At 40.5% G+C, this 25,205-nt stretch overlaps 10 protein-coding genes across 10 annotated transcripts; all 10 read left to right on the forward strand.

The window, feature by feature from the left end:
* Window positions 1-423: 423 nt before the first annotated feature.
* Window positions 424-1,659, forward strand: LSM04_008285 (Xaa-Pro dipeptidyl-peptidase-like domain; the record flags this gene model as incomplete). The annotated part of the gene is made up of 1 exon (XM_067329802.1): window positions 424-1,659. One exon carries the CDS (start codon window positions 424-426, stop codon window positions 1,657-1,659), a length of 1,236 nt encoding a protein of 411 aa, XP_067187540.1.
* A 1,336-nt stretch (window positions 1,660-2,995) lies between these two features.
* On the forward strand, window positions 2,996-3,892 carry LSM04_008486 (Rab-GTPase-TBC domain; the record flags this gene model as incomplete). Its single annotated transcript, XM_067329803.1, has 1 exon — window positions 2,996-3,892. One exon carries the CDS (start codon window positions 2,996-2,998, stop codon window positions 3,890-3,892), a length of 897 nt encoding a protein of 298 aa, XP_067187550.1.
* A 628-nt stretch (window positions 3,893-4,520) lies between these two features.
* Window positions 4,521-5,669, forward strand: LSM04_002997 (PPM-type phosphatase domain; the record flags this gene model as incomplete). Its single annotated transcript, XM_067329804.1, has 1 exon — window positions 4,521-5,669. One exon carries the CDS (start codon window positions 4,521-4,523, stop codon window positions 5,667-5,669), a length of 1,149 nt encoding a protein of 382 aa, XP_067187288.1.
* A 2,058-nt stretch (window positions 5,670-7,727) lies between these two features.
* LSM04_009756 (uncharacterized protein) lies at window positions 7,728-8,993 on the forward strand (the record flags this gene model as incomplete). The annotated part of the gene is made up of 1 exon (XM_067329805.1): window positions 7,728-8,993. One exon carries the CDS (start codon window positions 7,728-7,730, stop codon window positions 8,991-8,993), a length of 1,266 nt encoding a protein of 421 aa, XP_067187614.1.
* A 331-nt stretch (window positions 8,994-9,324) lies between these two features.
* On the forward strand, window positions 9,325-10,476 carry LSM04_007035 (Protein kinase domain; the record flags this gene model as incomplete). The annotated part of the gene is made up of 1 exon (XM_067329806.1): window positions 9,325-10,476. One exon carries the CDS (start codon window positions 9,325-9,327, stop codon window positions 10,474-10,476), a length of 1,152 nt encoding a protein of 383 aa, XP_067187487.1.
* Window positions 10,477-11,397: 921 nt separating this feature from the next.
* On the forward strand, window positions 11,398-12,933 carry LSM04_006949 (Protein kinase domain; the record flags this gene model as incomplete). Its single annotated transcript, XM_067329807.1, has 1 exon — window positions 11,398-12,933. One exon carries the CDS (start codon window positions 11,398-11,400, stop codon window positions 12,931-12,933), a length of 1,536 nt encoding a protein of 511 aa, XP_067187479.1.
* Window positions 12,934-13,654: 721 nt separating this feature from the next.
* Window positions 13,655-15,565, forward strand: LSM04_003172 (Nonaspanin (TM9SF); the record flags this gene model as incomplete). Its single annotated transcript, XM_067329808.1, has 1 exon — window positions 13,655-15,565. The coding sequence occupies one exon, from the start codon at window positions 13,655-13,657 to the stop codon at window positions 15,563-15,565; it is 1,911 nt and encodes a 636-aa protein (XP_067187297.1).
* Window positions 15,566-17,334: 1,769 nt separating this feature from the next.
* On the forward strand, window positions 17,335-19,191 carry LSM04_006439 (Kinesin motor domain; the record flags this gene model as incomplete). Its single annotated transcript, XM_067329811.1, has 1 exon — window positions 17,335-19,191. The coding sequence occupies one exon, from the start codon at window positions 17,335-17,337 to the stop codon at window positions 19,189-19,191; it is 1,857 nt and encodes a 618-aa protein (XP_067187453.1).
* Window positions 19,192-19,768: 577 nt separating this feature from the next.
* Window positions 19,769-22,378, forward strand: LSM04_003041 (Ku; the record flags this gene model as incomplete). The annotated part of the gene is made up of 1 exon (XM_067329812.1): window positions 19,769-22,378. The coding sequence occupies one exon, from the start codon at window positions 19,769-19,771 to the stop codon at window positions 22,376-22,378; it is 2,610 nt and encodes an 869-aa protein (XP_067187292.1).
* Window positions 22,379-22,801: 423 nt separating this feature from the next.
* On the forward strand, window positions 22,802-25,162 carry LSM04_003343 (Rab-GTPase-TBC domain; the record flags this gene model as incomplete). Its single annotated transcript, XM_067329813.1, has 1 exon — window positions 22,802-25,162. One exon carries the CDS (start codon window positions 22,802-22,804, stop codon window positions 25,160-25,162), a length of 2,361 nt encoding a protein of 786 aa, XP_067187305.1.
* Between the last annotated feature and the right edge of the window lie 43 nt (window positions 25,163-25,205).

The following is a 25,205-nucleotide window of genomic DNA, read 5'->3' on the forward strand; positions in this document are numbered from 1 at the left end:
TCTTTGCTCGTTCAGAAGTACATACTTCACATTACTTGTTGCTTATATGCTCCTTCTCCCCTTTGAGAGAGGGTTTTCTAAGCACTATTATGTTGTGGTTTTTTTAAGCCTATCTCTGCACTTATTGTCGTTTCTGCTCTCATTATTCTCTTTTATTATTATTATTATTATTATTATTATTATTATTTTGCCTCACTTTCTTTCTTTCTTTCTTTTTCTCTCATAAGAAAGATAGATAGTGCGTTTATAGTTTTTTCTTTTCTTACTACGGAGGGACTAGACCTCACGGCGTTGGGGTTTCTCTCCACCGTAATCGCCGTCAATTGCTTTCTCTTCCACGGTGATCTCCATATATATATAAATATATTTGTATATTTATATATCCATTTTTCTACGGTCACTCTGGGTGTGTTAGATTGAGCCATGTTCTCTGCCGTAGGTGCTGTGCGGTATCTCGCCTCTGGGCGGGGTGTATTTGATCCCATCTGCGATCTCATTATCCGCCCACCGCGGGCGCAGTACGACCCGGCTATGGATCTCGGCCCGGACATATTCCGCATTGGCGACGACGACGCCACCCGCTACACCCGCGCCGATCTGACGCTCTACAACATGCGGGGCATGGCGGTGCAGTGCTCGTGGTTCCGCCCCCTCACCGGCAGCCGCCGGCCGTGCGTGGTGTATTTGCACGGCAACTGCGGCTCCCGCTACGATGCCCTCGAGGCGTTATTTCTGCTCCGCCACGGTTTCACGCTCTTCGCCCTGGACGCGTCGGGGAGCGGGGTGTCGGACGGGGAGTTTATTTCGCTCGGCTTCTACGAGCGGCAGGACCTCGCCGCCGTCGTGGAGTATCTCGCCGGCCAGCCGGATGTGGACGGCATTGGGCTCTGGGGCCGCAGTATGGGCGCCGTCACCGCTATTATGTATGCCGCCAAGGATACATCCATCAAGTGCATCGTCTGTGATTCGCCGTTTTCTACCCTGCGGCTGCTTATTAAAGACTTGGTGAGGCGACATGGATCTAAGAGGATTCCATCCGTTATTGTGGATAATATTGTAGATCGCATTAGAAAGAGGATTGCGAAACGGGCAGCATTCGATATTGATGACTTGGATGCTTTGAAATATGCTTCGGAATGTGCTGCGCCAGCGTTTATATTTCACGGAGCAGATGATGACTTTGTACTGCCTATGCATTCCGTGGCAGTGCATGATGCGTTTAAAGGATCATGTCTCCACCACATAGTTGAAGGAGGTCATAACGACGAACGGGATGAATCGGTGCAAAATACGATTGCAAACTTCTTTACGTTGTATCTCATCCTCAAACCAGAGGGAGAGAGAGATCGAGAAAAGGATCCGAAACCAGTTATAGTGAAGGGACGTATAGAAAAAACTATACAAATTCCAACGTCTCGCACAACACCACCAGGAACATCATTAAAGGCATCAGAAGCAACATCTTCTTCTATTGAGGGAGCTGAATGGGATGAGACATCCGCTAATTCGAAGACTTATGCCCCACTAGTACCGATTAGTTTCACTAAACCACGGTTACGTGATGCCACTAGATCATCATCACCGCCATCATCGCCATCATTACCAGCGAAAGAGAACCAGGGAGATGTAGATAATGAGAAGGAAAAGTCCTCTACCTAAAATTGTAGCCCACATGGTTTTTTTTTTTCCCATTCTGTCAGCAGAGAATAAAGAAAAGAGAAAGCAAAACAAAATAAACGTATATATATATATATATATATATGTATATATGACAGGTTGATGACTTTCTTGTCTTTTTCTCTACTCAGTTTTATGCGGTTATGGCGTTTGCTTTTTGATGATCACATTCCTAGTGGTCGGTTTCGTTTTCCACATTATTTTCCTTACTTGACCCAAGACCCGTTTTTTTTTTATGCCTGATATATACTTTCTGTATTTAGTCATAAGTTTGCACTGGAAACAGTCTTATTGTTTTCTCAATTAGAAGAAAGATGGTCAGTGAATCTATGAGTGATATTTTGCTCAAATAGTCTTTTTTTTTCTAAAAATCATTTTGTCTTGTCAGTATTTTTGGTTCTTTTTTTTTTATTTTTGTTGTTGCTCATCAACATGGACAACGTACAACCATTAATCACAGACGACGAAATGAAGAAAAAACGAAAAAAATTAGAAGAGGGGAAGGAACATGACTAGATATGTGATATGGTAGACTTATCGTTGGCCGTTTTCAACAGGCAATAAGAGCTCTTTTGTGAGAAGGGGTGCAAAGCACAGGTTTTAGTATCAGCTTTATTAGTCTTTCTCATCGTTTTTTCTCTCTTATTCTGCTTCAAATTGTGCTTTCACTGCATCTGGGGCCTTACTATTATTTTGCTTCTTATCTTGCGGAGAACAAAATATCTTGGTACTGAATTATTGCCTAAAGGGAGAAAAAAGGTTTTGTTTTGCTATTACTGCTCTTGTTCCCTTCTGGCAATCCTTTTTTCACTTTTAAATAAACGTGGTACTTCACTACACGTGGGGGATCTCGGTTCTGTTGTGGAACAACATATATATATATATATTTCATATATGTAATCTTCCTTGTTTTCTTCCTTTTCTTTTCATATTCTCTGTGTATCTTCTCGTTCAGTTGTAAATATAGTAAGCAATAACAACAGCACGACAAGAGACAAAGTAAGAGTAGTCAATATCTTTTATTGTAGAGTAGTACTGTACGTCTCCATATCGCAAGTGATGCCAGAACATCTAGAAGTACAGGGGGTTCGTGTAAATTGACCAGCAGCTATTGATAAATTTGGATTTTACGTAGTGAGTGATACTATGACAGTGGCACCAGCAAGTCTAACGAATACCGAAGAGGCAACACTTAAGAGGGAAGAGGAATTCTGGACAAGTCGTATTTTTTGCTAACTGCGACTCTCCTTGGAATTACAAAAATGTGAAGAGTTAAGTAACAGTAACAATAAATAATGACAGTAAGGGTGCAGAAGTAATGGCACTTCGACAAGCACAGCAGCGTGTTGGGAAACAAATGCGACGTCGTGTTCGACTTTATAATGGCGTTCTGCATGCCACTCTTCGAAGATTAGTCGGGGGATTTTTTACTGGATCACTACAACGCCCGGCGAGTGTGATTAGAGCCCATCATGCACGATATATTTCCCTTATTAATATGCCTGTAGATCGTAGAATATTTGATGTAATCCGGTGTGATCTCAGTCGTACATTTCCAACTCACTGTCTCTTTGTTGGTGATGGCTCTGTAGGTCAGATGGAATTACGGCGTATTCTTTCTGCCTTTAGTCAACTTGACCCAGGAGTGGGGTATTGTCAAGGAATGGCATTTATTGTAGCTGCACTTCTCATACACACACCAGAGGAGGAAGCTTTTTGGATGCTCATACATCTTTCTTTCTCACCATTGTTTAGACTTCGAGAGTTATTCCTACCAGGATTTCCACTTCTACAAGTATTCTTTGCCGTACTGCATCAATTGATTGAGCGTCTGTTACCATCACTTCACCAACATTTTTTAGAAGCTGGAGTAGAAGTTGTTTTCTTTGCCTCACAGTGGTTTCTTACACTTTATACATATCAATTTCCTATTGATTTTACATCTCGTCTCTGGGATCTCTTCTTTGCGGAGGGTTGGCGGATTATGTTTATGGAGGCTATTGCCATTTTGCAGGGAGAACAGGAGCAACTCATGTTACTTGGAATGGAAGAAACACTTTTGTGGTTGAAGGATTGCCACGAGGGGAAGTCCACAGAGGAGATGCTGCGCCGTGTGCGTAGTGTTCCCTTGGCAGAGGAAGAATTTGTTTCCTTATTGCGTGCTGAAGGAGAAGAAAGAGGAACAGGAAGAGGAGGTGATGATGTTGGGAGGTAGTGGTAACGAGATGATGGAAAGCGTTTATTATTATTATTATTATTATTATTATTATTATTATTATTATTATTATTATTATTATTATTATTATTATTATTATATTTTTTTGTGGTTATGAAGTAATTAGTTTGTAGCAGATTCTCCTAGTCTCTTTGGTGGAAGGGGTGGAGGGTGAGTGAATGATTATATTTCCTTGACTAAAGTAAAGTAATTCCTCTCCCCATTTCTTCTTCTCCTTTCTTTTTATTTTTCCCTCTCTCTCTCTCTCTATATATATATATATGCTATCTATTGCTTTATTTTTTTTGTTTTTCTGTGTTTGCTTGTTCTAAATGTCGGCTTTTCGAAAAAAAAAAATCCTTCTCTTTGTTTTTCTTCTTTTCTGTGTACTTGGTGGTAAAAGAACGAAGGAAGCCCTGTTATTAGCTTCTCTTCCATAACTAGCAGAGGGAAATAGAATTGAAACACGCAAAAAAGAAAAAAAAAGAGAAACAAAAAGAAGAACAAGAAAACAAAAACAGAAAGGAAAGATCAACAGGAATCAGGAAAGAAAAAGAAAAAGAAAAACGGAGAATAAGTAAACCAAAGCAATTAACCAAACGGAGACAACGAGAAATAATACGCAACAATGGGCTCTATGCTACCGAAGCCAATTCTAAGCAAGGTCGTTGACCGAGCTGGTAGCAGCTACATTGGAGCCACTTGCGTTTCCGTGAATGGCTATCGCACCAGTATGGAGGATGCGCATGTGATGCTTGTAGAAAATGACATGAGTCTCCTCGGTGTCTTTGATGGCCACAACGGCGGTGGCTGCAGTGGGTACATCGCTGCACATTTACCAGACAAAGTGAAATCCCTCAACGGCAACTTTGGCCAAGTGGAGCTGGAGCATGTGTGTGTTTCCCTCGACTGTGAGTTTGTGCGTGAGGTGGGTGACTCCAGCGGATCCACCGGCACCTTCTGCCTCATCACACGCGACTACAATGTCACTGTCTGCAATGTAGGCGACTCCCGCACGCTTATCGCACGCGACGGCCGCATCATCTTCGCCACGGAGGACCACAAGCCGACAAATCCCAGCGAGCGGGAACGCATTGAGGCGAGTGGTGGGTGTGTAGTTAGCAACCGCGTGGACGGCGACCTGGCGGTTTCCCGCTCCTTCGGCGACACCTCCTTTAAGCACCGCGATGTCGGCGAGGACTACAAGAACCAAAAAGTCATTGCTGTTCCAGATGTAAACAAAATCGCCTGTCGGGCGGGGGATGTCGTCATTCTCGCCTGCGACGGCGTCTTTGAGGGCTCCTTCTCCAACGAGGAGGTCGTGGCGTTTGTGCATCAACATATCGCCAAGTGCACCGACTTGGCGGTTGTGGCCGCCCGCGTGTGTGACGAGGCCATTCGCCGCGGCAGCAAAGACAACATCTCGTGTCTCATCGCACGACTGAACGACGGCACTTCCGCCGCTCGGGCATTCGGCGCCCATTCGTTTCTCCCCGGACCGCCGTTCCCGCGAACCCACGAAGCCTCCCGCGTCGCATACGCCGCGATGGCACAGTTAGCGAAGATGAGCACCGCCGAGGCCCTCAACGCCCGGTACGCACTGTTAATGGCATACGAGCGAAAGACCTTATCGAGCAAGTCACCGTTAGAACAGACGGCGTTTGAGATGAGTGATGAGACCGATATTGAAACAGAGAAGAGTTTCTTTGGCAGAGGACCGGCACCAGGTAATGAGGCCGCATTTTTTCAGTCCCTAGCGGATAACGGGGGCAAATAAGGTTACTGCATCTGTAGGTAAATGGGTTATTTATTATTATTATTATTATTATTATTATTATTATTATTATTATTATTATTATTATTATTATTGTTGTTGTTGTTATTGTTATTATGATAATGATGAGGAACCAGGAGTGTAAGTGATTTTACTGGTAATATATTTGCAGCAACCGAAACAGGATATTAGAATCAGTCGCAAGTGGGGATAAAGTGTGGGTGTATAATATACATGTTTGTATTGCATGTACGTATTTATATGTGCGTTTATATATATATATGTATCATCTGTGATTGATGGGTAGAGATCGACAGGAAACGTAAAGAAAAAAAAAAACACAATAACGGACACTTACATAGATAGCGAACAAAACAAAAAAAGAGAGAGACGAAGACGTTTACGTGCTTATATTACATGGGGATAGGGTGACCAAGAGAGGGGAAAAGGAAGAAAGAGGCAATGAAACAATGGAAACTCCGGTACAAAAATCAACAATATTATATATATATATATATATATATATATATATATATATATATAATATAATATGCCTGCAGAGAAAAGGAGATAAAATAAGGACCACATAGGAGCTTGAGTTGGACGCACCACCAAGGGTTTATTTTTATTATTATTATTATTACTGCCCCTATATCAGAGGTGGAGTGAGTCTATGCGTAGTGGTTCAGCTGACCGCCATCAGGATAGCTTTATTTACTATCAATGTGCACATCAGGTTTTCTTTTTTTATTTCAAAATTTTATTTCTCGAGATTGTGTTGGCATAGACATATACGCAGGTATGTGCATACGTCTTAAAATATATTTGACCACGTATATTATTCATACACGTGCTTTGTATGTATATCGTTCATCTTGTACTTCTTTCTTTGTTTTTGTTTTTTCCAACCCCTGTTTTTTTTTCCTTATTGTATTTGTCGTCCTTGTCGTTGTTAGTCTCCGGTTGTTGTTCTCTTTCTTTTTTAATTTATTATTTAATATTTATTTCTATCTCTGATGTTTCGTTTGTTGTTTTTACTTGTGTGGAGATGAGGGTATCCCCATCCACCATGTATTAACACAACGAGGAGGAAGAGAATACAAAGATGGAAGAAAAAAAAGAAGGAAAAAATTGAAGAAAGAGAATATACTTACCTAGATTTGTCCGCATATAATCGACGATACGGGTTCCTGTACTACGTTTCGTGTTTTTTTTTGTTTGTTTCCTTCTTTTTTTGTTTTCTTTCTTTTTTCTCTCTCTTTATACCCTCACCAAATACAAATTCAATTATTGAAAAAAAAAAGGCAAGAGGACACGATAAAATAATTAAAAAGGGGGCAAAAGGGAAAAGCAAGTGAAAGAAACGGAAGGGCAGAGAACACAATACAAAAAAATACCCCTCTTACCCCCTTCTCCTTTCCTAGTAGCGACAGTAATAAGAATCGGGCGAAGACAAAAGAGGCAAATAAAAAATAAAAGGAAATGAAATTAAAAAGGGAATAACCAAATTCTCACGGCAATGGGGAGAGAGAGAGATAGGGACGGAGATTCCCTGTTTTTTTTAGATTTTCTATGCCTGGGATTTTTTTTGTCTGTCCAGCTTTCTGTCTCTTTTTTTTCTTTAGAGTGCTCTAAGCCGTTTTATTTACAGTCTATCTCTTACAGTATTACACAGTCTCTCACTCGTTTCTTCTTTAGGCGTTTATTTTCCAACAAGAGAGATGTAACAATTTGTGTCTGTGATCTCTTATTTGCTGCTCTGGTAAGACTCTATCTCTCTCGGTCTCTTATCTATCTATCTATCTATCTATCTATCTATCTATCTATATATATATATATATATATATATATATAACATGATGTTTTTGTTTTTCCCCTTTTTTTATGTACTTGATAATACCAACACACGCAATTTCATTTATTCTTTTTTTTCTCTCTTTCTCTCTCCTTCTTTCTATTCTGTTTTTTTTTTATCATCATCACTCTGGAGGTAAGCGTCGCGAACCAGCAGACAGAGCCGCAAAACATATATTAATAATTCTAAGCAAATATCCCACGTGGATGCAACCATCAGTAAAGAGTGAATTAGAACACGACTTCACGGATGATCTCCCAGTGGATGTGGCTCTCCAGTACCGAATTCTGAGAAAATTACTTTCAGCTCATGGAGAGGAATGGCAGTGTACAGGCAGTGCCGTGTGTCCTTTTTGGTGGATTAAGGGAAATACAAAGAATGGCACACATCACAGTATATTATCGCCCTGCTATTTACAGCCACAGTCGATGGTGGGATCAGCAAGGCCGCGAAGGGCGACGGATTATCGTCCACCGCCTTTATCATCATTATTGTCGTTGCCGTTATCATTATCGTTATCACCATCAAGAATAACACCGGTATCAGTTTCTGCGTCTGCAGAGGAAAATGAGAGAACATTACGTGAAATTGAACTAGGTGGACCCATTCTCGATCAGTTAGTTGAAAATCACCTTGCATATACCCAACTGTATATTTTACTAAAAAAATCGCAGGAAAGCAACTGGGATACACTTTTTGACTATGAAGCAAATCAAAGACATTTGATTGAAACAATATCAGAATGCATATTTGATGACTCCATGTTATTTTATTTTAAAGAATTATTAGAACAAGTCTCTATATATTCAAGGCGTGCCACAATAGCAGAAGATAGAGAGCGTAAATTACAGTCTGATATTGAGGAACTTTGGATTTTCAATCAACAGCTTGAAGAAGAGTTGCAAAGCATGAAACTCTCACGACTGTCAAGAGAAGAGGGAAGACAGGAGCCACAAAGTGCAGTTCATGCATTAAAGATGACTCAAGAGGAATTGCAGATGGCACGTCAAGTTATAGTAGAACTTCAAAAACAACTGAAAGATAATGAAGTATCATCGAGAGAGATGCTGCGTTCCATGATGAGTGAAGTGGAAGAACTCAAGTCAGAATATTCTCAATTAGTGAATTCCCAATCAAACAGTATAATAAGTGGAGATAGGGGATCAAGTATAGTTCCTAGAAATAATATTACTATTACTTCTACTAATACAAATGTCAATACCAGAAATATTGTTGCAGAAACTACTCTTCCTGAGTTTGAAGAACGTGGGACTTGTATAATAGGACTAAGAAGAGAGATAGAAGAACTTCGTCATCAGTTATTGTTAAAAGATGCGTCTATTGATAATCTTCATAGTGAACTTGAACAATTACGTGAAGTGGCCAGAGAATTGGGGGCATCACAAGCCCGAGTACGCACATTAGAACGAAGACTAAGTGCAGCCACAGCTTCTTCAGGAATTCGTGGTTAAAAATAATAGAAGTGCTAATATTTTTTATGCTAATCAAATAATGCATAGAATGATGAGAGAAGGAGGGTAGAGGTGGGGTGAAATTCAAGAGATTGATTTTTCTCTCATCATATGTTGGCTATTTGTTGTGTATATCTGATGAATTCCTTCTTTTACTTTTTATACTCTTTTTTTTTTCTCTTTCAACTATACTACTTCAGCTTCCAGACACAAGCCGAAAATATAAGAAGAAGAAAGCCATAAAAAGAAAAAAAATACCGATAAAAAATAAAAAAGGATCAACACAAATATATTATTTCGGAGGTCTGTTTTCGGTTGTGGGTGAGTAGAAATGCTGACGCACGTCTCAGCACCCGATTCAGAGGGAAAAGTAACATATACTTTTGACACTCAATCTAGAGTGGAGGTTCCTCAACGATATGAAGTGCGTAGTCTGGTTGGCCGAGGTGCATATGGTATTGTTTGTAGTGCTGTGGATAGTGCAACAGGTGATACTGTTGCTATAAAAAAAATTAGTAATATTTTTGGTGATGTTGTGGATGGGAAGCGCATTTTGCGCGAGGTCAAGCTGCTGGGCTTCCTAAAACATCCTAATGTGTTATCTCTTAAAGACCTATTTCGACCTTCTGACCCTGGATTTTCAGATATCTATGTTGTAACGGAGCTTATGTCGTCCGATCTTCAATCTATTCTGAAGTCCTCCTCGGTCAAGTTAACAGAGGTGCACTGTCAGTACTTTACGTATCAGCTGTTATGTGCGCTGCGGTATATTCATAGTGCGAATGTCATCCACCGCGACCTAAAGCCCGCCAATCTCCTCACCAACTCGGACTGTGATTTAAAACTCTGCGACTTTGGCCTGGCGCGGGGCAAAGGCCCAAAGATGACGCACTACGTAGTGACCCGCTGGTACCGGCCGCCGGAGCTGCTGCTGGTGAGTGACGACTACGACGGGGCGGTCGATCTCTGGGGCGTGGCGTGTCTGGCGGTGGAGATGTTCACCCGCCGCCCGCTCTTCGCCGGCCGCGATTACATCCACCAACTCCATCTCATCACGGAGCTGCTCGGCGTGCCGGACGTGGTGCGGGATCTCCCACACGTGCACGCCCCGGAGGCACTCAGTTACATCCGCGCGCTGCCCCCACGCGAGCGGCCGCCGCTGGAAGCGGTGCAGACGGAACTGCAGTCGCAGTACTTCGCCGCCAGCCGCGCGAGGGAGGAAGGCCCGGCCGATGTGGAGGGAAACTACACGATGTTTAAAGACTTTCTCTTTCGACTGCTGCGGTACAACCCGAAGGAGCGCATGACGGCGAAGGAGGCGTTGGCACATCCGTGGCTGCGGGAGGTGCGGGACAACTGCGGTGGGGAGGAGCTCGAGGCGGAGGCGAGTGAACGCTTCTTTTGGGAATTTGATAGCAGCGAACTGAACGCCAGTCAGCTGCGGCAGTTGGTGATGAATGAGGTCATGAAGTACAATGATTAGACGTCAATAGCAAAAGGTAAAAGGAAGAGGGGATGAAAGGAAGAAGGAGAGAGAAGAGAAAGGAAGCGACAAGAAGAGGGGGATGAAAAGGAAAAGGAGGAGGAGTAAAAGAAAAAAAAAGAAAAGGAAGGAAGGAACTAGAGACACCAAACCAATTAAACAACTAAAGAAGGGATAACGAGACACAGAGTGGTGCGTATGTTTGTGTGTATGTGCAGAAAAAGAGATCGAGAGAGTGAGAGGGTGCATCAGTTAAAACGAAAGAAAAAAAATAGCTGGATGTACACTATCATTGATATATATTTTTTTGTCTCATTTCTACTGGCTATCCATATGTGTTTATTATTATTATTGACATTGCTCTACAAAACTATGCGACTGCTTCTCTCCTAGTATGATGAATGAAGGAAGTAGCGCATGCCCTTTTTTTTCCCTTTCTTCTTCTTCTTCTTCCTTTCATTGCTGTACAGCAGTACCACGAAAGTGTTTGTATATATTTGATTATTATTGGAAGCATTATAATTCTAATCTTGTTTTTCTTTTGTTTCTGTTTTTTTGTTTCATATCTCTGTTTTTTTTTCTCTTTTCTTTCATTTTATTTGATTCTTGTAAATATGTAGTTCTGTTCTGTTTTTTTTTTAGTCTGTGCATGATTTACCATCTCTTTCTTCTTGCACAGCAGTTGATAGAAAATTTTCATTTCGAAAGGTAGCTACATATCCGATATATCCGAATAGCGTATAAATATCTTGATACGCTATTTTTCACTCACAGTATTAGTGAGGCGCATATCCTGTTTTCTTTTTTCTTTCTTGGTTTATCATTTGTAATTCCTCTCATTTATATATTTCTTCTCTTCGGGGATTGACAGTAAGGAGTATTGACATTCCATAATATATATACGTTTATCATTTCCTAGAAATGAGTATTATTTCTGAAACGGACGTTATGAAGCGGTCACTCCCTTCTTCTTCTTCCCCCTTTCAGAGTCCTGATGCTCGGTATATTCGAATGGGATTCATTGGTCGTGGTAGTTACAAGGAGGTGTACAGTGCAATGGATGTGGAGGATGGGATACAAGTAGCATGGTCTGAGACCCGCTGTACAGTAGGCGAGGGAGCGGAGTTACTTCTTCAAGAGGTATTTCTCCTTCAACAATTAAAACATCCCAATCTACTCCACTGTAGTGCCTGTTGGGTGGAAACCACAAGGAACTGTTATGTTTTTATTACAGAACTCATGCCAAGTGGGACACTCACGGAATATCAAAAACTTATGCCAGAAGGACGTTTTCGTACCAAGGCCCTTGTACGTTATGCTCGTCAAATTCTACTCGCCTTACAATATCTGCATGGACGTGATATCATACACCGTGATGTGAAGTGTAGCAATATATTTATATGCGGCCATCGGGGTGGAGTAAAACTTGGAGATTTGGGTCTTTGTACGATGGAAGGAGTTGGCTCGGATGTGGTGGGAACCCCAGAGTACATGGCGCCTGAGATATATGAAGGTACGTACACCACGGCGGTGGATGTGTGGGCCTTTGGGATGTGTGTATTAGAGATGGCAACGGGAAAGAAGGCCTATTACGATTGTAATGATGATGTGCGGGAAATACACCGTCGTGTTTCCATCGGTGTTCTCCCACACATTGCGGAGATTGCAGATGTGAGTATTCGTTCGTTAGTGACGCAGTGTCTGCAGCGGGATCCCGCACTGCGGCCGAACACCACTCAACTCTTAAATGATCCACTATTTGCTGTGGAGGAATTGACGATGTACTTCTCCAACACCTGCTCCATCTCACGGGAGCCCACCTTCAGTCCTTGCGGGCAAACACAACAGGATGAAAATGAAAATGAGGAAGATGTACACAGTGTGGTCACAGACAATGAACAGGTAGAAGGCGATGAAGTTGATAATGAAGATGATGATAATGATATTGGGGAAGAAGAGGAGGAAGGGCGGTTCAGTGATGCGAGTGCGTGGCTGCGGGAGGCACCGGTGGAAATACGCGCCGATGCTCTGCGTTGTGCCTGGCGCCGTGGCTGGATCTCCGTCTCTCCACACGCCAATACATATTCCCACTTTCATCAACATAATATTCATAATAATCATAATGTACACTGCAATCCACTCCATTCCCAACGCCAACCTCTGAAGTCTCCCCTCTCTTCCTCACTTCCGCTCCAACTCCCGCTCCACTCGCGCAATCGCCACTACAATCATCAACACCGCTGGTCTCATCAACAGTTGCATTATTGCAACAGCAGCAGCGGCAGTAATGTGGGCAGCGGTGTGAATACACCAAAGATGACGGCCCAAGTACTGCGATCGACGCCGGCATTTCAGGTGGAGTGTGATGGGCCACTGGACGAGATGGCGCAGCGGGATGGACTGCTCTTCTCAGCAGAGGCACTCCACACAAGCAGACGCGGCGATTTTTCAGCCTAGAGAATGAGACAGAGAGGGAGAGAGAAAAAAGAAGAAAGAGCGAAAGGAAAGGAAAGGAAAGGAATAGTGACACCTTTCTTTACCTTATCAAACAAAACAACAATAACAACTTTAACACCAATGGCATTAACAAAAAGATTTTAAAACCGTTGCGAGCGTGACAGAAAAAGAAAAATAAATAGGAAATTGAGATATCTATAGCTTTTTTTTTCTTTCGTATACCCTCCTTATGTGTTTTTTTTCTTTTTTTCCCTTACTGTTTTGATTTATAGTATTGTCGTATATAGCGAATTCGAAAACAGCCGTGTATTTTATCGATTTTATTTTTTTTATTCTATTTTATCCTTCAAGGGCATGGATAACGTTAGGAAGTAAAATTATTCTCTTTTTTTCTTTTTTTCTTTTGGTTTTTTTCTCCCTTCTTTCTTCATTTATAGGCTTGTCGTAGATAACGAATTCGAAAACAACCGTGTATTTTATTGTTTTTTTTAAAAATTCTATTTTGTTTTTTTCTGGGGCATGAATAACGTTAGGAAGCAATATTATTCTCTTTTTTCTTATTTTGTTTTTCATGTAATGTTCTCTGTTTCTCCTTTTTTTCCTTTCTCTCTTTTTTTTTAAGAGGAGCGTCAACAAAGGTAGAGGACAATCAAAGGAAGAAACAAGAACAAAAAAAAGGAAAGAACGAAAGAATAAAAAAAGAAAAACCAAAAAAAAAAAAATGATTTCTACCATCATGGGATATACTTTAATGAGAGTCCGTCTTTACACGGCCGCTATTATTACTGTTGCTCTTCTTCTTTCCTTAACAATGCCAGTGGAGGCCGCGTCCATGTCGATATTTAAGACTATTGCAGCATCCTACCAACAAGGAGATCTCATACCAGTTATGGTCAGTCCACTGACTTCAAAAACAAAAGTTATGCCAATGCCATGGAAGTCATTAAAGCGCTGTTTACAACAAGAAGGACGTAAAAGACGTCGACGTAATATTGGTCAAATTTTATTTGGTGATCAACTGGAGGAATCTGGATATGAGGTGAATGTGTTGGAGAATAAAACATGTGTCGAGCTCTGTACGGTAACAATGAAACGTGAAGATGAAAGATATTTGGTTAAACTTATTGAAGGTCGTTACCGTGGAAATATGTACGTTGATGATTTACCCGGTTTGGAAAATATTATTGTATCTAAAGGAAATCGTCGAGTAAGAACTGGATTTCGCTTGGGTGTTCCTTCCATTTTATCCAATCAAAATGTTCCATTGGTAAATAATCATCTTATTTTTACTATTTCATATCATCCTGTTGATTCACCATTTGATTTGGAAGGGAAAACCTACCGTATTGTACAATTTCAAATTTCTACAGCAAGTATTAAACATGGAAACAGTGCTTGTACCACTAATAATCTTTTATCTGGTACACCACAAAGCGCTTTAGATGAAAAAATAACGTACACATACAGTGTACAATGGTTAGAATCGGATCTAACCTGGTCTACAAGATGGGATGTATTTATGAAAATGACAGGTAAAGAATCACAAATTCATTGGTTCAGTATTGTAAACTTCTTTTTTGTTACATTATTACAAACTGCCGCATTATGGTATGTATTAATTCGTGCCTTACATCGTGATATCTCCTACTATAATGAACCCGATATTGAAGATAAGGAAGAAACTGGATGGAAACTTGTACACGGGGATGTCTTTCGCCGTCCACGTGGTGTTGGTTTACTTTCTATTTGTGTTGGTACGGGTGTACAACTGGCAATGATGGTGGGATCTACTTTATTTGTGGCCTGCATGGGATTTGTTTCTCCGCAGAGTCGCGGTGTATTGGCCACCACACTGGTATTTCTATTTGTGCTCTTCAGCTTTCTCAACGGCCTCGTTACGGCAATGCTAACAAGGTACTTTAAAATGCGATCATGGAAGATCATCATCGCCACCAGTTTGTTTTATCCCGCGCAGATGTTCTTTATTTACTTTGTGCTCAACTTTATTCACCTCGGCAACCACGCCGCGAGCACCGCCTCCCTCTCTGCGCTTATTATTCTCTTATTACTATGGCAGGGCGTCTCCACCCCGCTGTTGGTGATTGGAGCAGCAGTGGGCTTCAGTCTCAATATTGCGGTTCCGGTGAAAGTTAATAATATTCCCCGCACAATTCCCCCATCGCCGTGGTATTTGGATTCCCCGTTAACAATTCTCTTGCCGGGACTTGTGCCCTTCGCCGCCTCGCATGTGGAGATCACGTACATATTCAGCAGTGTGTGGCATGGCACAGTGTACTATATGTTTGGGTTTCTCACTGCGGTGTATGTGCTGTCGATGATTATTGCCGCACAGACGGCGGTGTTCTCCACGTACATTCAACTCAATCGACTGAACTATCACTGGTGGTGGCGTTCCTTCTTAACTTCAGCCTCGTACGGTGTTTGGATCTTTGCCTACAGTGTCTTTTACTACTTCCGCTACTCCACACTAAAAGGGTTTATGAGTGCCATGTTGTTCTTTGGTTATATGGGAATGGCGGCGTACACTTTATGTATTCTCAGCGGTGCGATTGGTTTTATCGCCTCCTTTCTGTTTGTCAATATCATTTACAGTAATGTGAAGGTTGACTAAGCGGCGGTATTGGGAGAGGCAAGAGTGTATAGAAGTAACAACAGTGTGTATATAGCTGCTGTTGCTGTTGCTGCTCGTGGGAAGGACAATCATACAAAGAGGAGAAGGAACGAAGGAAAGAAAGAAGCAAAGACAAACAGAAAAACGTTTAAGTGAAGGGAAGAACCAAAGAAAAAAAATACATACATACATACACTGGAGTGAAGGAACAGCAGCAGGAACAACAAAATGAAGAAAAAGAAGAGGAAAAAAGGAAGAAAAGGGTATATATTATACATGTACATGTGGGTCTGTTAGGTATATATATAATATGGGTGGTCCACGGAAGAAAGAAGAAGAAAAGGCAAAAAAAAAAAATAACAAGAATATGAACAACAACAAAAAGGGATGACAACTGGAAATGACAATGATTTTGTGTCAGTGCGTTAAAATTATTGGGAATGATGAGGTAAAAAAGAAGAATAATAGGACAGAGTAACCTAAGGTGTTTTTACTCTTCATTATTACCGTACCTGTGCTTTTCATTCTGAGAATAGCGTGTATGCATATAGTAACAGCAGAAGCTGTGAAAATGCCAACAAATAATAATAATAATAATAATAATAATAATAATAATAATAATAATAATAATAATGATAATAATAATAATAATAGTAATAATAATTATTAACTTCTGATTTCTTCTGTTTTCTCTCTCTCTGTATCTGTCACTTTTCCCAGAATGATGTTTGCGTTTTAGTAGCGGTATCCAGCCGTCTGTTTTGTGCTCAACAGAATGATGTTGGGGAAATAAAGAGATGTATTGTGAGAAGGAAAGAAAAAAAGAAAAGCAGTCATGATAGTAAAGACTGAGAATTTTTTAAGAAAGAAAAAAGAAATAAAGAAGGAAAGAAAGGAAGAAAAAAAAAGCTAAACTCTAATTTCCTAGAAATCTCTCTCTCTTGATATATTTTTGCGTCTGTGTCCTATTTGCTCCAAGTATGAATGTGGTGTTCATCGTAGTGGTTTTCACACTGTGTTTCTCTGTGTGTTTTACTTTTATTACTATTACTATTATTGTGTTTGTACCCCCTCGTGGAAAACTCCGTTCTTTGCGTATGACAGATGGTGGAACAATGAATCATTCTACAGAAAAGAAAAAAAAAAACGAAGTAGTGAAGGTACATACAGAAGCACCTGTATTAATTTATTAACTGGGAAAACATCTGGGCTGTCTTTGCTTCACTGGAGTGTGAAGAGTTACGATATTCCCCCACCCCCTTTTTTTTACTCAAAGATGTTCACAACGATATCTGTTTTTTTGGGGATATCGCAATCATATGTTTTCTTTCCCTTTTTGTTCACTTTTTTTTCTCTTGGTGTTTACATCTTTGGTGTATTGTTAATTTATTTGGATACATAGTTCTCTGTTATGATTGGGGCGATCGTTTTATCTGTCTTTTTTTTTTTGCGAAACACATCATAAGGTTTAAAGCAATAAATAAGAAAACAAAGAAGATAATTGATTCTGCTTGCATTGGTCTGGGGAAATAAGAGTATATATATACATTCATATAGATACAGATTGTATCTACGTTACTATACGTAAAGTGATCAACGTAACAACAACCGATAGTTGTAGTATTGGCATTAGGAACAGAAACAAAAAAGAAAAGAAAAAAGAAGTGCAGGGGAATATCAACAACGCAAAAAGAACAGAAAGAAAGGAAGAAATAAATAAAAAAGAAAAGGAATACAAAAAAAAAGGTAGAACGAAAGTATTTTCAATTATGAGAAAATCATCAAGCGGAAAGACAGCACCGAAGAACATCTCTGTGTTTCTTCGAGTGCGTCCACCCATTCCTCGTGAGGCGAAGTGCACATTTAATAACATTTCCTACGATGCAGCGGATCCCACTAAAATCACCGTTACACGAAAGTCTGGAACAAAAACATTAGAAAAGACATATTCATTCAATAAGGTATTTCCACCTAAAACATCTCAGAAAACTGTTTACGATGAATTCGCCCGTGGTGCAGTAGATGCTGCATTTGACGGCCAACATGGTGTACTCTTTGTGTATGGCCAAACCGGATCTGGTAAAACATACACGATGAGTAATGAAGATCCGGAGAATCCCGGTGTATTACAGCAAGGTCTACAGGAGGTGTGGAGACGCATCCACGAGGACACGGAACACGAGTACACCTGCAGTGTGAGCTACGTACAGTTATATAATGAGATACTAACCGATTTGTTAGATGCACAAAAAGGACGTGTTCGCATTCAACTCGGCCCTGAAGGACGCGGCGATGTCGTACTTGTTGCTGAGACATCTGGTTTGCCAATTGAGAAGAAAGTGGAAACGTACGATGAGACGATGGAACTCTTTCGCATTGGGATAAGCCGCAAAGAGATGACGAGTACGATGATGAACAACACCAGTTCCCGCTCGCACACTATTTTCAGTTTTAACATCACGCGGGCCACAAAAGTAAAGACCGTCACTGTTTCAGAGGATGTCTCATCAAATAACACCCCAACAGTGGCGTTGGAGGGACGTCTCGTTATTTGTGATTTGGCGGGGAGTGAGCGGGTCAGTAAGACGCAGGCGGAGGGAAAGACATTGGACGAGGCCACGCACATCAACGGCAGTTTACTCGTCTTGGGCAAAGTGGTCGCCGCCCTCACGGAGAAGAAATCACAACACGCCCCATTCCGCGAATCGAAACTCACACGTATTCTGCAGTACTCACTGCTCGGCAACGGCAATACTTCTATTGTGGTGAACTGCAGTCCGGCCGATGACTCGACAGAAGAGACGATGGGCGCTATTTTGTTTGGCCAGCGGGCGATTCAAATTAAACAGGATGCGAAGCGGCATGAGGTGCTGGACTACAAGGCACTTTATCTGCAATTACTGGCGGAACTCGACTCGAAGAATGACGGAACGCTCGAGGACGCCCTTTCAGAGGAGCGGGAGGTGTATGAGGAGCGTATTCGTTCACTGGAGGATCGAGTGACGATACTCACCACGGAGAATGATCTATTAAGACAAGAAAATGCCTCCATGGGTGGCAGTGCTGGTGTGAGTGCGGATGGGAAATCAGACTCAGCACCAACGGCGTGGCATGCGATGAGCAAACAATTACGCGATACACTGGCAGAGCGGGATGCGAAGATCACAACCATCAATGATGAACGGTATAAGTTAGCTATTCTCCTTGCAGAGGAGAAGCGCACGGTGTTTCGACTGGCAGAGAAACTGCGTGCAACGATGATACGATATCAAATGGAGTCAGACAAATGGATGCAGCGCATGGATGAAATTGGCAATGAACTCGCACGTGTAAAGGGGACAGATTATATTGGATTTCAAACCACCGATTCCGCTGCGGAGTGTAGTAGCAATACATATCCACCGTTAAGCCCAAAGTATACGGATCCCAACGGTATGTCGTCAGCTACAGGGCATGAAGAGGTTTATCTACAAGAACAGTTGGAGAAGGCATACCAACGTATACGCTCGCTAAATCAAGAGCGCACAGATCTCATTGTTTATCAATCTCGAGCAGAAAAGGCTATTCGTTTATTACACGCGGAGAAAACAGCTCTTGCCAAGAAACTTTCGGAGGCGAAGGAGTAAGAGAGTGATAATTCTCAGACCCAAGATAGCTTTCAGTTAGTGCTACCATTATTGTCCCTAATGACCTTCATTTTTTAAATTCTATTGTTTTTGTTGATGTTAATTGTTTTTTCTGTTTATTATTATTATTATTATTATTATTATTATTATTATTATTATTATTATTATTATTATTATTATTATTATATCAATACTCTCTTTATATATATATATATATATGTATATGGTTGCATTCACAGAGTGTTTCTTTTTTTGTGATTCTGCGTAACCATTCTCTTTTTTTTTACGTTTTGTGCGACCTTTCCGAGAAATATATATATATATATATATATATATATATATATATATATCTTATAAAAGCATACGTACCTATAACACACTATGTTTTGTTGTTATTATTTATTTACATGGTGTAACAGTTGTGATACCTCTTCATTCACTTTTATTTATTTTTATTTGTTTTTTCTTTTCAATTGATATGTGTGTGTGTAGGAGAAGGAGACCAAGAGAAAGGAAGAAAAGGAACGAAAAGAAAATAATAATTCAACTTGAGATAATTCATTAGATACTTTTGTTTATGTCCTCATTAAAGGTAGCATCGGTATTTGCAGTTGATTTAAACTGCCCGTCATCATCATTAGCCGTAGTGATTGATATATGCCGCCGGTCAGTAGAAACAGCAATGCTTATTGCACCACATGATGAGATGGGACTTGTTTTGACTGGCACAAACAGTAATAATAATAATAATAATAATAACACTGGGGATATGAATAGCAATAAGGAGAAGAATGATACTTGCTACCATAGCGGCATTTCTGTGCCATGCGCTCTTGCTGCGCCTACAGTAGACTTTTTGAAACCACTGAAACGTATTGAAGAACGACAAGAAAAAGAAGAAGAAAAGGAAAAACATGAAGTGGATTTCTTAGAAACACTAAAAGTGTGTGTACAAGTTATGCGTGAGAGGACTGAAAAGAAGCGATATGAACGTATTGTGTATCTTTTCACAGACGCCCACATAGAGGTGAAACAGAAGTCTGAAATTAATGACATTTTAGAGTCTTTTAAACAACTTGATATATCGTTAGTTGTTGTCGGTATCAACTTTAGTGATATTTACGAAGATAGAGATGATCAAGCCGATGATAGTAATAATGATATGGATACTAATAACTCTAGTTTAGAACATCTCCCAATTAAGCAGCAGAATGAGAAGGTTCTACACATTATGTGTGATTGTATCGGGAATGATAGTGTGGTGGTTTCACTAGAAGAAGCTCTTCAGAGTGTTATGAAACCCAATAAACGCAAAATTGCTCAGCGAGCCTTATTGAAAGTTCCTCTCACTATTGGGGATGTGCGTATAGCAACTCAGTTCTACACAAAGATACGTGAAGAGCGACTACCAGCATTGAAACGCACAACAGCAGAGGGAATGGAAGTTGGCGTAAGAACACTATATATGAGTTTAAGTGAAGATAATACGACTCCACTACTGCTTCAACAGAAAGATGTCATAAAAGGATTTCGTTATGGGCGAACACTTATTGCGTGTAGTGGAACAACAACAACAAAAGAGGAATCGATGAAACTTAACGGAACACGATCACTGGACGCTCTTGGTTTTGTTCCTTTAAAACAAGTTCCGCCTTATATATTAATGGGCGGTGTGAATGTTATTACACCACTTGGAGATGATATGATTGGAGCTAAAGGGTTTCGCAGTATTGTACAGGCAATGACGACATCTAAACAGGCGATGATTGTACGTTTTGTGCGGACACGAGATGCAAATCCTGTTATTGGTCTTTGTGTGGCCTCAAGTAGTGAAACTCGAGATGTTTTGTTTTTTTCTCCTCTGCCATTTGCTGAGGAAGTGCGATCCTTCACATTTTCAAACTACGAAGAGGTGCGTTGTACAGAGGCGGAGGAGAAACTGCTGGCGTCTCTGGTGGAGGACATGACAGTTGAGAAGTGTGTACTTCGTCCTCGAGATACATTTAATCCAGTACTGCAGCAATTTAACGAAATGTTACGTGTAAAGTTACGCTCTTGTAGAGATAATAATAATAATAATAATAATAATAATAATAATAATAATAATAATAACAATGATAATAATAATATTAATAGAAATAATATTAATATTAATAACAGAAATGAAGGGAAATCAATAGAAATAGAAGAAACTATACCGTCATTGCTAGAACACCTGCGTACCCATTCCACCACATTCGGTTCAACAGGGAATACACTAGAGGGACTTTTTACGAGTCTTCGATCGAAATTAGAGACATGCAGTAAAGCCTTTGTTTTTGAGACCAATGAAAAGAATAATAATCACAATAATAATAATAATAATAATAATAATAATAATAATAATAATAATAATAATAATAATAATAATAATAATAATAATAATAATATCCGTGGTTTTGAAGCAATTCAGAAAGCATTTGCCTCACAAAGAAAACATGAGTTTGAATCACGCACTAATACATCGGATGTTGTGGAGGACGCATCCACACGAGCTCCCTCTACAGTTGCTGCTGCTGTTGTTCTTGTTGGTGGTGCGTCTCCCTCTTTATCTTCTTATTGTAATACAGCTGATTGTACAGTGAAACGGATGAGTAGTGTTACTTCCTCTGCCGCGACGGTTGCTGCTACTTCCAATGATACTACTACTACTACTACTACTACTAGTACTACTAGATCTACTGATATTGATTTTATTAATATGCATGTGACAACGGCTGATCCGACTGCTGCTTTTCAAGAAATGGTGCAATCTCATGATGTTACTGTAGTGCAGCGTGCGGTGGATGAACTGGTTGAGGTGATATTTAAATTACTACGTCATAGTGTGAAGGATGCACAGTACATTAAGTGTGTGAATTGTGTTGAACAGCTTCGTCATCACTGTCTAATGACTGGTGAGGCAGACTACTTTAACAGCTTTATGTTGAAATTAATGCTTATATCACACGAGTTAGATCATGGGGCTTTTTGGACGAATATTGTTATTGCAGAACGCGGTATTCGCCTGATAACACGGTGTGAGTGCCCTAAAAGTACAATTGAAGATGACACAGCGGCTAATGCTTTTCTATCGCAAGATCGTAGTATTCCAAATCCGATATTGGATGAAAACAGCAATGATGACGTACTTGAGATGATTATATGATGTGACCCGCCCCTACCCCATTTACAGTTTTCTTTTCATTTTGGATTGGTTTATCATTGGTTTATTTCTCTCTTTTTATTTTTCTTTCTTTGTTTCTTTTTATTCTCCACTCTACACAATTGATGATGACACAAGTATTCTGTGTATGTGTATGTACAACATCCGCTTCTTCTTTTTTCGCTTTTCTCTCTGTGTTTCTCTATTCTCACCTGCTTCATATAATATAAATATATAAATATAAAATAAATAAATAAATAAATAAATAAATAAATAAATAAATAAATATATAAATATATAAATATATAAATAAATATATAAATATAAATATATATATATATATTTATTTATTTATTTATAAAAACCAAGAGAACTACATACGCTACTATTATTACACTTTTACACGGAAAAGGTGAGTCTACAAAGATGAGTGAAGCGGAGTCACGGCTGCTCGCACTGCTCGACAGTAATAACAATAGCAATAGCAATAACAACAATGCGGATATCACAGCATTGCAGGAGGCGTGTGTGCGGGTGCCATTTTTGTCAACACGACTCACCGGCAGCCGGCGGCTTCGGCTTTACGCTGGTCTTCTTCTTGATAGTTCCCCGTCCAATGAAGAAGAAAAGAAGAAAAATAAAACTACCAGTGAAGAGGATGAAAATAAAAATAACACTTCCAGTGAAAGTGAAGGAAAGGATCCTGTTGGTCGCTTACGTGAGGCTTTTAACGGAATTCCTGGATCCCCCAATGATGTCGAGTTGCAGGAATTCATCACCCGATTTACGAGTGAAACGGGTTGTGTCTTTAACGAGGAACTCACGACTATTGCCTCTACGTTAACAAGAGTAATTGCCGATGCGGAGCTGCCAACATCTGAAGAGAATCTACAATGGCTCTACAAACTTTTAAATGCACTACAAAAAGACTTTATAATACCCAGTACTTCACGTGTCTATGATGCTCCTCTTATTGGGATTTTTCGTCTCCTATTGCAGTATCACGATCCTCAACTCTCACTTCATTTTGATCGTCATTTGGTTAATATTGGAAGGTTTATGCTCAATTGGCTACGTTTACTCTTTGTTGTTAATAATAATTATAATGAGGCAATTTGGATGTGGGACTGGATACTTATTGTGGGTGACCCAACACTTACGGTGTACTTTGCTCTTGCTTACCTGGTCGCACACCGCCAGCGTTTCCTCGCATTAAAAACAGAGGAAACTATAACACAAGCATTATCTTCACTTACCTTTGTTTTGCCTGCTAACAAAGAAGAAATGGTAGACCCTGGTTTACAAGATGGTAGACCAGTTTCTTTTGTCTCCTTGAGATCTGGAAAATCACTGGCACAAAATGCAGATATTGCGTACCGAAATACTCCACGTACTACACAACGTGTAATTGATTCTATGCTGTTTCCTGGAGATTGTAGAATAAGTAAAGGGCCAGAAGCTTTAGATCAGTATTACGCTGCTTTTACTGCTTTACCACTTGAGCGCTCGGATTTTGCGGAGTCTTTTGCAGTAAAGGAGACTGTTAAGGATGACTCAGCTGCTTTAAGTTACATTGTGGTAGATTGCCGTGCCCGTGAGAGCTTCGATTTCGCAAGACTTCCAGGCGCCATATTTGTTGGTGATACGATTGGCTTCGATGGTGACAAGTTTGACAAGGTGGCAGCAATGCTAAAAGATGTGCGGGGATCTCATTTGTGTATTTTCGGTACAGGACGTCCCATCACGGAAGAAATGAATTTACTGAAAGTCTTCTCTCTCCACCTGGCGCAGCGTGGATTCCCGTACATCAGCATTGGTGGATTCCGCGCCATTATTCCCCTCATTAAGGCGAAAACAATAACGATTGCCCGCACAACGGCGGAGGATGTCGTCTGGGAACATCTCGACCGCCCCGTGGAGGCCATAAAGAACGGCCTGGAGGCGCTTGTATCGCAGTTGGAGGGACCGCAGACGCGGCGTAAAGCGGCGGAGATAAGAAATAAAGCAAAAGACGGTGTTATGGCCGCAAGGTCGTGGGGATTAAATGTTATGCAGCGAATGGGTGAACGGCTGGTGGCTGTTAATGCAGCGGCTGCAGTGTCACTGATGGCAAGAAGAGGTAGGGCCCCCAATACTAATACCACTAATAATAATAATAATAATAATAATAATAATAATAATAATAATAATAATAATAATAAAACAACTACTACTTCTGCTACGGCTAAAGAGAGAGAAAAAAAGGAGGAAGGAGTGGGATTTTTCGGTAGTACGGGAACTCGGAATAATCAATTTCCTCGACGTGCGGAAATGGCCAATAGACAACAACCGTTTTCTTTAGGTATTGACGATGATGAAGAGGACGACCTTGGTCTTATAAGCGCACCAGTCTATACTGGTATCACCACTTCTACCCGAAATGATAGTAAGCCATTGCTGAAAGGGACTGTTGTTACCAAAAAATCACCCAATTATACAACAACAACTACACCTGCTGCTGGAGTCGATTCACCTTCTGGGACTCCTCAATTAAAGAGAGACATTCTTACAGAGATGGATGAAGAGTTTGACAAGCTTTTTGGTGACATGGATTCACCATCACAAAATCAAACACAGGAACAGGCAAAAAAGGAAAAAGAACCTGAAGTTTCATTACACTCAGATAAAAATGAGGGAAAGGAAGCTGTTTCTGCAACAGTAACTACCACTAATTCTACTAGTACCACTACAGCCGTCACCACCGATGACAAGGATAAAGTTGTTGATTCCTCTGCTGCACCTATATAGCCTAAGATCGTCCGTTTTAGTTTTAGTTATATATATATATATA

Source organism: Trypanosoma melophagium (genome assembly GCF_022059095.1).
Source record: "Trypanosoma melophagium isolate St. Kilda chromosome Unknown ctg5segment0, whole genome shotgun sequence".
In the NCBI taxonomy this organism is placed as follows: Eukaryota; Euglenozoa; class Kinetoplastea; order Trypanosomatida; family Trypanosomatidae; genus Trypanosoma; species Trypanosoma melophagium.